Source organism: Pistacia vera, unplaced genomic scaffold, assembly GCF_008641045.1.
Source record: "Pistacia vera cultivar Batoury unplaced genomic scaffold, PisVer_v2 Contig49, whole genome shotgun sequence".
In the NCBI taxonomy this organism is placed as follows: Eukaryota; Viridiplantae; Streptophyta; class Magnoliopsida; order Sapindales; family Anacardiaceae; genus Pistacia; species Pistacia vera.
The window spans coordinates 168,016-182,661 of NW_022196323.1; the positions used below are offsets into that span (position 1 = coordinate 168,016).

General features: G+C 32.8%; 1 protein-coding gene across 2 annotated transcripts; it reads right to left on the minus strand.

Moving 5' to 3' along the window:
- Positions 1–572: 572 nt before the first annotated feature.
- On the minus strand, positions 573–10,183 carry LOC116104968 (ADP-ribosylation factor GTPase-activating protein AGD12-like). Of its 2 annotated transcripts, XM_031391393.1 has the most exons (10): positions 9,890–10,183; positions 9,154–9,240; positions 8,400–8,481; positions 7,678–7,753; positions 6,610–6,773; positions 6,142–6,254; positions 3,113–3,132; positions 2,037–2,153; positions 1,567–1,662; positions 573–1,111 (listed from the first exon to the last, which is right to left on the minus strand). In XM_031391393.1, exons 2-10 carry the CDS (start codon positions 9,185–9,187, stop codon positions 830–832), a joined length of 984 nt encoding a protein of 327 aa, XP_031247253.1. In that variant the 5' UTR covers positions 9,188–9,240; positions 9,890–10,183; the 3' UTR covers positions 573–829. The 2 variants fall into 2 exon arrangements, with proteins under 2 accessions (XP_031247253.1, XP_031247252.1); XM_031391392.1 differs by lacking the exons at positions 2,037–2,153; positions 3,113–3,132 and adding an exon at positions 5,659–5,775 and having other exon boundaries at positions 577–1,111; positions 6,119–6,254; positions 9,890–10,175.
- Between the last annotated feature and the right edge of the window lie 4,463 nt (positions 10,184–14,646).

Here is a 14,646-nt window from a genome sequence, read left to right on the forward strand (position 1 = left end):
TTCAACTTCTCTTTATATGCTGTTCTGTTTTAGGCATAGCCGTTTCTGGGATGCAACAATTTGACTGGTGAATATCATTTTGAGAGTGGATTGTTAAAAATTTGACCTATTATTGCCGACAGCGAATCCGAGTTGTGAAGCTAGTCAAAAAATTGTTATAGAACTGCTTATATATCCAATCAAGCATCTTGTTTGGTGCATAGGTGCCCACATTAAACCTACCCTTCCTATCAGAATGATAAAGAGAGAACATTAGCACAACATATGCTCCAAAATAATGTGAATAAAATTGTAAAATGATCCTACTATTTTCTTCACCTCCTCCATTCTCAACTCTCAATGTCCTTACCGTAAGGCAGGATGAGATTTTGCTTATTTGCTTCTGAATTCCGGTCCTTTATTATTCAAAATTGAGCTATGAGCTTATGACCAATTCATCTTATTCTGTTAGCACTCAAAGCATGGCTGTAGCTGTAGCTGTAGCTTCATCGGCCAAAGATCGATGAGAATCATCAAATTTGTCACATACCAAATGCCTATTTTTCATGCAAAATTGTTTAGAAAAAGTATATACAAATTGTATCAACAAACTCTTCTGTTTGTAATTTTGACCCTCTTGCAAATGGACAGAAACAGAATACAAATCTTCGTCAAACAAGCAAATTTTAGTACAACGGCAAACATGAGAGAACAGAATATTGAAAGTTAAATGAATAAATACAATAGAAAAGGCCAAGGTATGGTGCCATTCCATAAGAATAAATCAATTACAGATTTTTATTAAAATGAGTTGTACAAATGATAATTATATATATTTATTTATATATACCTATTGCGCAAGCGGCATCCACTCTAGTTCTAGCTCAATTTCTCCAGATTCCACATTCTGGAGCTTCAGTAATATATTCTGTCTCACCTTCCCATCAACAATGTTAATGATGCTGTCCTCTATAAGCGCGTTGTCATCTGATTTCAACCATTTCCCGATCTGCATATTTGCAAACATTTCTGGGTCGCCAAACGCCATGGCCGATGTTAGCAAAGGCTGGATATCAATCTCTGCTTCTCCCATTATGTCATCCGACGAAAATGTATCGTGATCAAACACTCTCTTCAATATGAAAATTCATAAGGTGATAAAAAATGTCATGACCATGTTTTGCGGAAGATAAAGAAAACTTTATTATTAATAAATAGCAATGAAAGAACTAGCATTTCACAAAGATTTGATTCTAGAATGTATTTCTTTAGCTTCTGTTTATGTTATGAATAATGAGATGTCCATTTTATAATTTATTTTCCTCTCAGCTTCTAGCAAAATTTTGTTCAGTATTTAGTTTTTCTAATTCTGATACTTAACACTTTTATATGTAGATGAGATCCTCCACATCAAGCTTGAAGCAAGCAATGGATAATGCATAATATAATTGGCTCATCTTCTTGAAGAAAAGTCTTGAAAATAGGTCCAATTCCATTTTTATTTATCATATGATGGTAGTGCATTTGCAGAGGATTATTTTCATCATTATAAAAATGAATCTGTAAAGATATAGAAAAGCGGCTTACCAACTTTACAGGTCCGTAATCCTGAGGAACTGAGAGCATGAGCTCCTCATTCCAAACTGGATTCAAGTTGCTCTTGATTATAGTCGTCTGAGTGGTCTAATGACAAAAATTCCCATATCGTCATCAGAAATATGAAAAATAAAATAAAAACTATTACCATATGAATCGGGTAGCAATCATCCAAACTATTATCAGTATACAAAATAATGGACACCACAAAATGAAGATATATACGCTGTTCCCACCATGGTGGCAGAAGCAGAACATACATATGGAACAACAACAAAATGAAAACAAGGAAACAATAGGAGCTGCCACAAAAGGTGAAGCTCTAGCAGTGTTATGGTGAATCCTCAAACCAAGTTTATTTATCCATAGGCACCAAACATTCTAAAGAGACAAAAGGTCTGAAGTTTGTATAAACGCCAGAGATTCAGTTCCAAGGATAATATAACTTAAAAGAAACTAACCTGCTGTCCAAGACTCAGAACGACATAAGGATCGCTTGACATCATATCTCTGATAGCTAAATTTACGCCTTTTATCACTTTGACTTTCAATAAGCCAATAAACTCTACCATACCTACCTGTTACAATTAACAATGTTAAGGATTGAAGTTACAAATGGTACAACCATATAGCTAATGACACAAAATCAAGATGGTCAAATTGTTACTACAACCAATTTACAAAACATGAGCTAATGTCCTATGAACAATAGCGTACACAAATATGGGAACAAGGAAAAATTTAGCATTAGAACATAAGAATGCAAATGTAGGCACACACATGTATGATACATTACCATTATGGATATCTGATTTAAAAATGGCTGTATTTCACCTAAAAAACTTACCTTCCATGACTGCTAACAAGATTATGATCTCTTTTGGAGAACAGAAGGGGAAAAATTAAAGCCACAAAACCTACCGTTTTTTTCTGTGATGTATTACTTCGAAAACTATCTAAAATTTTCCGAGAAAAACTTGCTTGGAGAGAAGCAGAATTCTTTCCCGATGAAATCCGTAAGCTAGGTTTCAGAAATTGTTGAAGTTCATACTTCGACCTACACAGAAAATGGAAGTTATATAAAAAAAATACTCCCAACACCGAAGCTATTGCAGATAATTCAAATCAGGCACAATTTCACCAATACATAATCTGAAATCACAATGTCAGTTAGTCATGGAATTTTACTGGTAAAAACTAGAAGTATGAATGGGAAACATTTGTATAATAGATTGCTAGGTAGGTTTAAAGGACAACTATAGTAAGCACGTTCATATCATTATCCAGCCGAATTGTGATCAACAGAAGAGGTCTGAACTAAAGTTGCATAACATACATACAGAATATAAGAAGAGCTACAAATGTGCACATAAATGGATGTAAAGCTTTAAAGATTCTAACAATTGACAAACCTGATAAACTTTGAACGTTCCTCATGGCTGGAATCTCGTCCAGGCTTTAAAACTCCGTCTGGTATAAAAGCCTCATAAATTGAATTAGCTGAGGCATTTCCTCCAACTTCAATCATGGCATCAACTTCATCCTCAGACCACTCATCTAATGTCACAGACAAAACCTGGAGGCGGAACGACAAGAACAAATGAAATCAAGCTGGCAAGCATAACTGCCAGTCACCACTGAGCAGAACACCCTGGGAAAATCCACTATATTCGAAGGCAAAAGGAATATAAATACAGTTTGGGTAGACAAAATACTAAATTGTTCCATTTTTTTCTTCTTAAAATTTCTTTTACTGGTTAATTATTATATCTTAATCATCAAATAATTACCATTACAATCAACCACTTGATCAGAGTTAACAAATCAATGCTTTTGTGATATGAAGCCGTAATACATTAAAATTTAGGTAGGTACCTGAACCAACAAGATACTTAGAAAAACTTGACAAAGCATGAAAAAAGAGTTAATAAAACAAATTTGAATCATATATGTAACCAGAAAAACAATATAAAATCAAGTACATAAATGATTTTTTATCTTCTTTCATAACCAAATATCTGTCCCTAATTTTAGTTAACCTAAAAAACTTCTGAAAAAGGATATCAAATGAAGACCAAAATTTATTCTGGACAATACAAAGATCATTCCCTTAGAAAAAATTCATCAATCAAATAGTTGTAGCAAACATGCATAAATGTTATGACATATAACATGCACAAGCTACTAAATTAAAACAGTGTTAAATCATCAACCAGATGGTGATGGCAGCGATGCAAACATTTCCTGACTAAACTATCCGCATAGGCTACGCCTACTGAACGAGCATTTGCCAGTCAAATTCCCAAACATAATGCTAACTTAGAAAGTAATTATAGCAAAAATGAGATATGCAGAGTCCATTGTTTTTTCAGTGTAAACTTAATCACATCTATAGTATGAGAATTCATACATGTTACTATTCCTATGAAGAAATGCTTTCCCTAGTCAAGAAAATCAAAACGGTGGCAAGCAAGAGTTACCTTAGAGACATGTGTACCAAGGCTTCTGTGCACACCACAACATTTTAAGCATATAAAGACTCCAATATTAGCCGACCTGCAAATACAGAGATCAATTGATTTCTCCACACTTTACTGGCATATATCATTAGCAAATAACATAAATTTATGGTTACTTATGCTTTTTTATTACATAGTCACTTCTTGGGCTCAGCATCTATTATAATATCTTTCTGAACGTGTCCATTAGAAGACATCACCTCAACATATTATGGAAATGGTTTTCTACTTTTATCAGAGGTGTCATTCAGCCACAAAATAGGTGTAGCCTCCCCCTTCCATACCCTTCCCTGCTGCTGTTTAAAACTCAATTGAACCTCTTATAATAACATTTATAAGACCTTTACATCTAATATCATGAAAAATGGGAATCATAACTCCTCGATCTCAAAGGAAGAAAACACTATGCTATCATCAGACAATTTAATCAGACCGGCTTCACTGTGTCAACCATTATATTCCAAGCCCTATTTGAAACTAGTTTATCCTGACAATACCAAGAACTGATCAACTTAATACTATAAGTCCAATAAATCCACCATATAAATCTTATCAGTTAGGTACTCAATTAAGCTACTTGATATTTACTATTTACACTTAATGCCATCAACAATTCTAAATGAAATAAACAATCACAAAAATGAATACTATATAGTACAATTAAACTGAAAGTTATAACTCACGCCCATTTAGGATCTGGAGCACCACAATCAGCACAAATGCGGTTATCACTTTGAAGTAATAGATCCTTTAACCTTCTTTTAACTGTATAGAAAGATGCACACAAAAAAATGGTTAAAGTAAAATTAAGAGAATGAAAAAACTACTTTATTTTCAATCCTTCACTAGAACAATTTACAATCTGAGTTATAAAAAGCATCAGCTATAAAGCATGAACAAACGGACTACATTATCCATTTCATGTTTTTTGTCAAACCATAGAGCATAGATATTGTCTTCTTATTGTGTATCCAACAAAATCACGTACTAATTAATACTTAAACTATCTGTATTCTTTTCCTCTCCACAATCTAAACCTCCAATTAGAGTTTTCTCAGGTCAACTAGCACCATTGATGACCATAATGACTGTGACAAAAGTTAAAAGGGGATTTGAATAAGGATATGTGATGAGTAGTTTCCACCCAACATGATATACAGTATCCTGGTATTGCTCATAACAAAACCACCTCATAAGCATCAAGAAATAATTTCTTCAAAAAGTGCCATATATATCCTAATTATGACTTGTAATTGTTTCTAAGAAAGCAAATCATAAATTACTGCCTCCACAATTCTGCATTCCATGCAGCCTCCCAGTGGATTACATGGATTACTAAATGCAGACCTCTTACAATTAAAAAATATACACATATAAATCAAACAAAATTATTTGATCACTGTCATCACTTGAATTAAAAAAAAAAAAAAAAAAGTATGGTGAATCCTCAAACCAAGTTTATTTATCCATAGGCACCAAACATTCTAAAGAGACAAAAGGTCTGAAGTTTGTATAAACGCCAGAGATTCAGTCCCAAGGATAATATAACTTAAAAGAAACTAACCTGCTGTCCAAGACTCAGAACGACATAAGGATCGCTTGACATCATATCTCTGATAGCTAAATTTACGCCTTTTATCACTTTGACTTTCAATAAGCCAATAAACTCTACCATGCCTACCTGTTACAATTAACAATGTTAAGGATTGAAGTTACAAATGGTACAACCATATAGCTAATGACACAAAATCAAGATGGTCAAATTGTTACTACAACCAATTTACAAAACATGAGCTAATGTCCTATGAACAATAGCGTACACAAATATGGGAACAAGGAAAAATTTAGCATTAGAACATAAGAATGCAAATGTAGGCACACACATGTATGATACATTACCATTATGGATATCTGATTTAAAAATGGCTGTATTTCACCTAAAAAACTTACCTTCCATGACTGCTAACAAGATTATGATCTCTTTTGGAGAACAGAAGGGGAAAAATTAAAGCCACAAAACCTACCGTTTTTTTCTGTGATGTATTACTTCGAAAACTATCTAAAATTTTCCGAGAAAAACTTGCTTGGAGAGAAGCAGAATTCTTTCCCGATGAAATCCGTAAGCTAGGTTTCAGAAATTGTTGAAGTTCATACTTCGACCTACACAGAAAATGGAAGTTATATAAAAAAAATACTCCCAACACCGAAGCTATTGCAGATAATTCAAATCAGGCACAATTTCACCAATACATAATCTGAAATCACAATGTCAGTTAGTCATGGAATTTTACTGGTAAAAACTAGAAGTATGAATGGGAAACATTTGTATAATAGATTGCTAGGTAGGTTTAAAGGACAACTATAGTAAGCACGTTCATATCATTATCCAGCCGAATTGTGATCAACAGAAGAGGTCTGAACTAAAGTTGCATAACATACATACAGAATATAAGAAGAGCTACAAATGTGCACATAAATGGATGTAAAGCTTTAAAGATTCTAACAATTGACAAACCTGATAAACTTTGAACGTTCCTCATGGCTGGAATCTCGTCCAGGCTTTAAAACTCCGTCTGGTATAAAAGCCTCATAAATTGAATTAGCTGAGGCATTTCCTCCAACTTCAATCATGGCATCAACTTCATCCTCAGACCACTCATCTAATGTCACAGACAAAACCTGGAGGCGGAACGACAAGAACAAATGAAATCAAGCTGGCAAGCATAACTGCCAGTCACCACTGAGCAGAACACCCTGGGAAAATCCACTATATTCGAAGGCAAAAGGAATATAAATACAGTTTGGGTAGACAAAATACTAAATTGTTCCATTTTTTTCTTCTTAAAATTTCTTTTACTGGTTAATTATTATATCTTAATCATCAAATAATTACCATTACAATCAACCACTTGATCAGAGTTAACAAATCAATGCTTTTGTGATATGAAGCCGTAATACATTAAAATTTAGGTAGGTACCTGAACCAACAAGATACTTAGAAAAACTTGACAAAGCATGAAAAAAGAGTTAATAAAACAAATTTGAATCATATATGTAACCAGAAAAACAATATAAAATCAAGTACATAAATGATTTTTTATCTTCTTTCATAACCAAATATCTGTCCCTAATTTTAGTTAACCTAAAAAACTTCTGAAAAAGGATATCAAATGAAGACCAAAATTTATTCTGGACAATACAAAGATCATTCCCTTAGAAAAAATTCATCAATCAAATAGTTGTAGCAAACATGCATAAATGTTATGACATATAACATGCACAAGCTACTAAATTAAAACAGTGTTAAATCATCAACCAGATGGTGATGGCAGCGATGCAAACATTTCCTGACTAAACTATCCGCATAGGCTACGCCTACTGAACGAGCATTTGCCAGTCAAATTCCCAAACATAATGCTAACTTAGAAAGTAATTATAGCAAAAATGAGATATGCAGAGTCCATTGTTTTTTCAGTGTAAACTTAATCACATCTATAGTATGAGAATTCATACATGTTACTATTCCTATGAAGAAATGCTTTCCCTAGTCAAGAAAATCAAAACGGTGGCAAGCAAGAGTTACCTTAGAGACATGTGTACCAAGGCTTCTGTGCACACCACAACATTTTAAGCATATAAAGACTCCAATATTAGCCGACCTGCAAATACAGAGATCAATTGATTTCTCCACACTTTACTGGCATATATCATTAGCAAATAACATAAATTTATGGTTACTTATGCTTTTTTATTACATAGTCACTTCTTGGGCTCAGCATCTATTATAATATCTTTCTGAACGTGTCCATTAGAAGACATCACCTCAACATATTATGGAAATGGTTTTCTACTTTTATCAGAGGTGTCATTCAGCCACAAAATAGGTGTAGCCTCCCCCTTCCATACCCTTCCCTGCTGCTGTTTAAAACTCAATTGAACCTCTTATAATAACATTTATAAGACCTTTACATCTAATATCATGAAAAATGGGAATCATAACTCCTCGATCTCAAAGGAAGAAAACACTATGCTATCATCAGACAATTTAATCAGACCGGCTTCACTGTGTCAACCATTATATTCCAAGCCCTATTTGAAACTAGTTTATCCTGACAATACCAAGAACTGATCAACTTAATACTATAAATCCAATAAATCCACCATATAAATCTTATCAGTTAGGTACTCACTTAAGCTACTTGATATTTACTATTTACACTTAATGCCATCAACAATTCTAAATGTAATAAACAATCACAAAAATGAATACTATATAGTACAATTAAACTGAAAGTTATAACTCACGCCCATTTAGGATCTGGAGCACCACAATCAGCACAAATGCGGTTATCACTTTGAAGTAATAGATCCTTTAACCTTCTTTTAACTGTATAGAAAGATGCACACAAAAAAATGGTTAAAGTAAAATTAAGAGAATGAAAAAACTACTTTATTTTCAATCCTTCACTAGAACAATTTACAATCTGAGTTATAAAAAGCATCAGCTATAAAGCATGAACAAACGGACTACATTATCCATTTCATGTTTTTTGTCAAACCATAGAGCATAGATATTGTCTTCTTATTGTGTATCCAACAAAATCACGTACTAATTAATACTTAAACTATCTGTATTCTTTTCCTCTCCACAATCTAAACCTCCAATTAGAGTTTTCTCAGGTCAACTAGCACCATTGATGACCATAATGACTGTGACAAAAGTTAAAAGGGGATTTGAATAAGGATATGTGATGAGTAGTTTCCACCCAACATGATATACAGTATCCTGGTATTGCTCATAACAAAACCACCTCATAAGCATCAAGAAATAATTTCTTCAAAAAGTGCCATATATATCCTAATTATGACTTGTAATTGTTTCTAAGAAAGCAAATCATAAATTACTGCCTCCACAATTCTGCATTCCATGCAGCCTCCCAGTGGATTACATGGATTACTAAATGCAGACCTCTTACAATTAAAAAATATACACATATAAATCAAACAAAATTATTTGATCACTGTCATCACTTGAATTAAAAAAAAAAAAAAAAAATACCTGAAGCAGGTCTCCCAAGTTCCATTCGACTCATTGCTGTATTTTCGACCCACAGTCATCCACCAAATACTATATTCACCAAGAAGCCTGCAAAAAATTGACCCCAACAGAATTAAAGAAAGAAAAAAAATCAAACTCAGCAAAAGTGATGCTAAAGCCTAAACAATCAACGCCTCCATAAAAACTCCAAAAACTTTTGAAAAGTTAAAACCCTTTAGACAAAATCATTAACTCACTTTGACCCTTTTCCTTTTCCCCGGGAACAAAATCAACCCAATTCAAAGTTTCACAAATTAAACTGTTTGACATGATTAAAACATTACAATCCATTTATAACTGAAACAATTCAATTCATTCAAAAGGCACAGGTGGGTGTATGATATCATTGAAAATAAATCAAAATTACCATCACAAAATCAAATTTTTATCTGATTTTGATATATATTGGCCCAAAATATAACATTAAAAAAAGAAAAGAACCCAGATGATTAAAATCCAAAAGAACCTCGAAACAATGACGAAAACAACAGATAGCCACAAACCAACCTCAAATCAAAACAAAAGAAATGATTTTTACAATACATGTTATCAAACATCGAGATTAAAAAAAGTCTAAAAACAATTTCCATGGTTACAACACTGTGAAATAAACAAATGCAATCATGCAAAGATGAATAACAAAAACAAGATAAGATTTCTAACGGGGTAAAAAAGAAAGAAAGGAAGATCTGATTACCTGAAAAATAAAATGAGTAATGAGTTAGAACAAACCCTGACAGCGAATAGAGAGAGATGGTGAGAGAGAGAGAAAGAGAGAGGTGGTTTACTGGAGAACCGAAAATTCAGTTTGAATATTTGGTGATGAAGACAAAGCAATTAAGCAAAGTTCCTATAATAATAAGCCCAAGAAAATAATATTATGATATTGATTTTGCTATTTCATTATTAATATTATGTTTTGAGAATCTTATGTATCGGAAATGAGAATGATTCTCTCTCCTCTATTTCATCTTTATATTTAGAGTAATGGACATGTTCCCTCCCGACGTTTAGCAAAATCCAAAGGGTTTCATTTATTCTGTATTGTCATCCTTAAATAAATTGTATTAACAACTTTTAGAATGTAGAGAGTGTTATTATCATATTGGCCTTGATAAACAAATTAATAAATTATTTTTAACCCCTAATTCAGTAAAATTAAAAAGAGCCATTTTAAGTTCAAATTTATCATAATCCCAACCTCTTTTTCAACCTTCTTCTTCCACCTTGCCATTTTCAGGCCAAATTGGCCAAATTTCAACGTCGTTGGAACACCTCAACACCACCAAACACATCCCCTAACCTCCCTCATCAAAATCCTTATCATCTCCACCCCTCTATACTGCCAAATTGCTGGCACCGCTCACTATGGAATCGTGTGTTTCTTGCCGATTTTCGACAATTCCAAAGACAAAAATCAACTCCAACACCACCCTCTTAACCGTCGTCCCCTCTCTAAAACCCCCACCACTTTGTTACCTAGTTTCCTTTCGATCGTCGGCCGTGAAACGTTGTCCTCTCACTGTTGGGTTTTTTCCATTTGCTCATTTTGGAAGCTGATTTTTTGTAGTTTTTAAAAACAACTAATAGAAACTATGTGATACCCTCCAATTCTATTTTTATTTTTAATTTTAGGTTGAAATTTCATTATGTTTATTTAGTAAAATAAAATTAGTTGGAATAATATAATATAAAATTAATTGGTTATTTGAGACATCTCAAGGTTCTTTGGTCAAATTTATCACAATGAGAATAATAATAATAAAAAAATCATATCTAAATTAATCCTTTAGTTGACTTTCATTAATTAATTTAGTCATGACAATTTTTTATTTTTTTTTTTTAAGTTGTCATGAGATTTTCTGTACTTAAAAACACAAATTTATGCAATTAATACTTTAATGTCAACACTAGAATATTAAAAAAAAAATATTATTTTTTCTTAGTGTGTTTTCAAACAATTTTATAGAAGTGGGGTTTTATTGATATGTTTTATTCGGTAGTATAGTATGATTGATACACTGAATAAATTGGTTACTCTATTCATGAAATTTAAAACCCACTATCTTTGTAATTGCCTCTTGACTTGGCAATCACATGCTATACTACTGCTCAATCATCGCATTCCAATCATAATCCATTGACATTATCTGTCTTTCAATTTTAAATATAAAATTGAACTTAAATTGTTCGTAAAGTATCATTTGCTTTCTATCTATAAAATATACCAATTCTGGTTTTTATTTGGGTCAATTTGATGACTCTGTATGTCTGATTATACAATTAGTATACAAATGCCCACTCTTATATAAACTCAGCATAGAAATTGATGGATAGGTGGTCTACCTTTAGAGTGACCAATCTTATACAAACAACTTCATAGTCTACTCCAACCTACCCTTTAAATTTGCCTCTTTAAAAATGTATATATATTTTTATAACTACACACGATATAGAAATAAAAAGCATAAAATAAAGAAGGTAAAGAGAGTGATGTTTGGATTGTATAACACCACTTAAAAGGGCAGACAATAATATGATTGCCATTATTAATATGAATCCCATTATATTTTATTCCTCATCTCTATCGACTATGGAATATGACTTTTACTTGTAATTGATCTATTCGATGTTGCTGCTTTGTAACAATTTTCCAAAGATACAAAGGTTTTGGATGAAATATCTAGAGGCCCATGAACTCGAATTTTGACAATATGCACTCTCCCATAAACTCAAAATGTAGTGATAATAATGTAGCCTTTATTATACTATTGTAATTTTCATGCTCTATAATTTTCTGCCTTTCTTATCCCTCGAGTCTTAAAGCTTATGATGTAAATCTAAGACCCAACCTATTTCTATTGGATGTAAGATTGCAACACTCTCTCCCACCGAATCATGTAACGTCCTAACCATTGTTAAGTAACTTGATGGTAAAATAGCAAAATAAAGATTTAACATAATCTCCTAAGTTCAAGTCTCTACTGCTACTTATAGATGTAGTTACTAGAGTTCTTATTCAGTTGGTAGTTCTATTGTCTTCAGAGATTAGTTGAGATACATACAAACTGGTTTATATATTCATAGTCATAAAAAATAAATAAATAAAATCATATAACACCCTCAACACCAACCTATTTTTAGGTATTTTTATTGGATGCGGGGGAGAATGGTGGCGCCCTCGTCACCAACCTATGTTTAGGTATTTCTATTGGATTTGAGATTGCATCATTCTCTCTCATCAAATCATGTGACGTTACGTTACACTATCCTTGGCATCAATCCATCCCTTGATTGGTTTAGGGGCCTATAGATTTGGGCTGCTCCTGCTCACCCATCCTCTAACTCACCCCTTGGTTGGTTTAGGGGCCTATTGATTTGGGAAGTCCATATAATGGATGAGATCTTATTCTTGCTTTATACCACTTGTCATAAACTGAAAATTTACTGATTACCCAAACGACTAGATTACTAAGTGTCATTATACCCAACCTTATAACTCCAAGAACCAAACTTGATTCGTATTCATTCAACTTAGAGTGAGTAAATTAAGGTCCAATTAAGTCCCAATGGGTACAATTCAGTAAACACTACAATTACCACTACTCGACACTCCTCATCAGTCCACAATCTTAATAAATATAGCAAATAACAACTTACAAATTAAGAATAAGTGTCAATAACTCCAAGGCTTAAAGCCTACGCCATTGGCCAAGGATTTCCAAAGCATAAAAACTACGTCACCGGCTATGCATTCCATCACCAATCTTGACAAGGATTTGGATAAAGGATAAGTGATAAACTCTCTCAAGAATTCTCAAATTTTCATTAACAACCAGCTTAAAATGAAGAAGAGTGTCATTTAAGTAGTCCATACACTTTGGGGCGCCAAAAAACATAATGGAAAGAAAATAAATTACAAGTAATATAATCTAATGCCACAAAACAACCTAAACTTTCCCAAAGTGGAAAGAGACATGGAACCACCCAATGCTCCATCTTTGTCTTGGCAAAACGGAAAAACTTGTATCCCCCCAATGTTCCATTAACTCCTTGCATTAATGGTTCACATGCTCCCATTTGACTAGCTTTTGAAATTCCTTGTCAATTTAGAGGAAATGGTTCCAAGTAATTAGATTACACCTAAATGCATGAATCGGCCTATTGGATCAAAGCATCACACACTTGTGTGGATTAGGCTGCCCTTGGATAAGTTATCATCTTGTACTTTTCTTCCTTCTGGGCAATTGAGATGGGTTTGACATTGACTTCTTCCATGAATTTTCCTGGCCCGAATGATGAAGTTTAGGCTGTTCTTCAGGGGGTGAGCACGGGTAGCGGGTAGAACCGGAACCGGGGGTAAGAACCGGAACCGGAACCGGAACCTACCCAGAACCTGCACAGTGCGGGTAGGTTCCGGTTCAATTTTTTGGAACCGCTACTGTGCTTTTCCGGTTCCGGTTCTTACCCCCAGGAAACCGAACAGGAACCAGAACCTGTAAAAAGGGTACCCTGTTTGGAACCTGTAGGGGGTACCCTGTTTGGAACCTGTTTGGAACCTGTTTTGGAACCTGTTTGGAACCTGTTTGGAACGTTTTGGAACCTGTTTGGAACCTGTTTGGAACCTGTTTTGGAACCTGTTTGGAACCTGTTTTGGAACCTGTTTGAAACCTTTTTTGGAACCTGTTTTGGAACCTGTTTGGAACCTGTTTTGGAACCTGTTTGAAACCTTTTGGAACCTATATTGGAACCTGTTTTTGAACCTGTTTAGAACCTTTTGGAACCTGGACATAATGAAATATTTGTGAAATGTAAATAATGGGGGAGTTTCTATTATTTTACATATAAAAAAATTAAAATAGAAAAAGTTAATTTTTTAGAATAACCTAAAATAAATATACGAACAATTATACTTATTACATATAATACACCATATTAAAAGCTTTAATATACTTAATACATTAATATTAAAGTTTTGATCAATTAAGTGAATAATTGGAATTAGGATCCAATTAAAAGTGTTTTCATTTTAATGTTATTAAAAGAATTATTTTTGATAAAATAGTGTATTTGATTGAGTAATATATATTTAGTTTATTTACTTCAATTATCAAGTTCTAAGTATATCTATAATAATTAGTAATTAATTATTATATATGATAATTGAATAACTAATAATTTAATTCTAGTTAAAATCTCATGCTTAATCATTATAACATTACATTATAGTTAAATGATTACTTAATTAATTATAATTTTATAACATACTTAATTGATTTATAGTATAATTAATTATAGCATTACATTGATTGATTACTACTTAATTAATTGACTTTATTATAAACATTAGTACAAACTATTAAATTATAAAATTTAATTAATTATAATATTACATTAAAATTTATAGTATGATTATAATAGTTAATTCACTATAATATTACATTATATTATGAT

Coding starts and splice junctions, on each gene's coding strand:
- LOC116104968 (XM_031391392.1), bottom strand. CDS start 9,187: ATGAGTCGAATGGAACTTGGGAGACCTGCTTCAG. Junction 5,776..6,118: donor ATACATCACAGAAAAAAACG/GTAGGTTTTGTG, acceptor TAATTGTAACAG/GTAGGCATGGTAGAGTTTAT. Junction 1,663..5,658: donor TTCTGAGTCTTGGACAGCAG/GTTAGTTTCTTT, acceptor TTTTGTCATTAG/ACCACTCAGACGACTATAAT.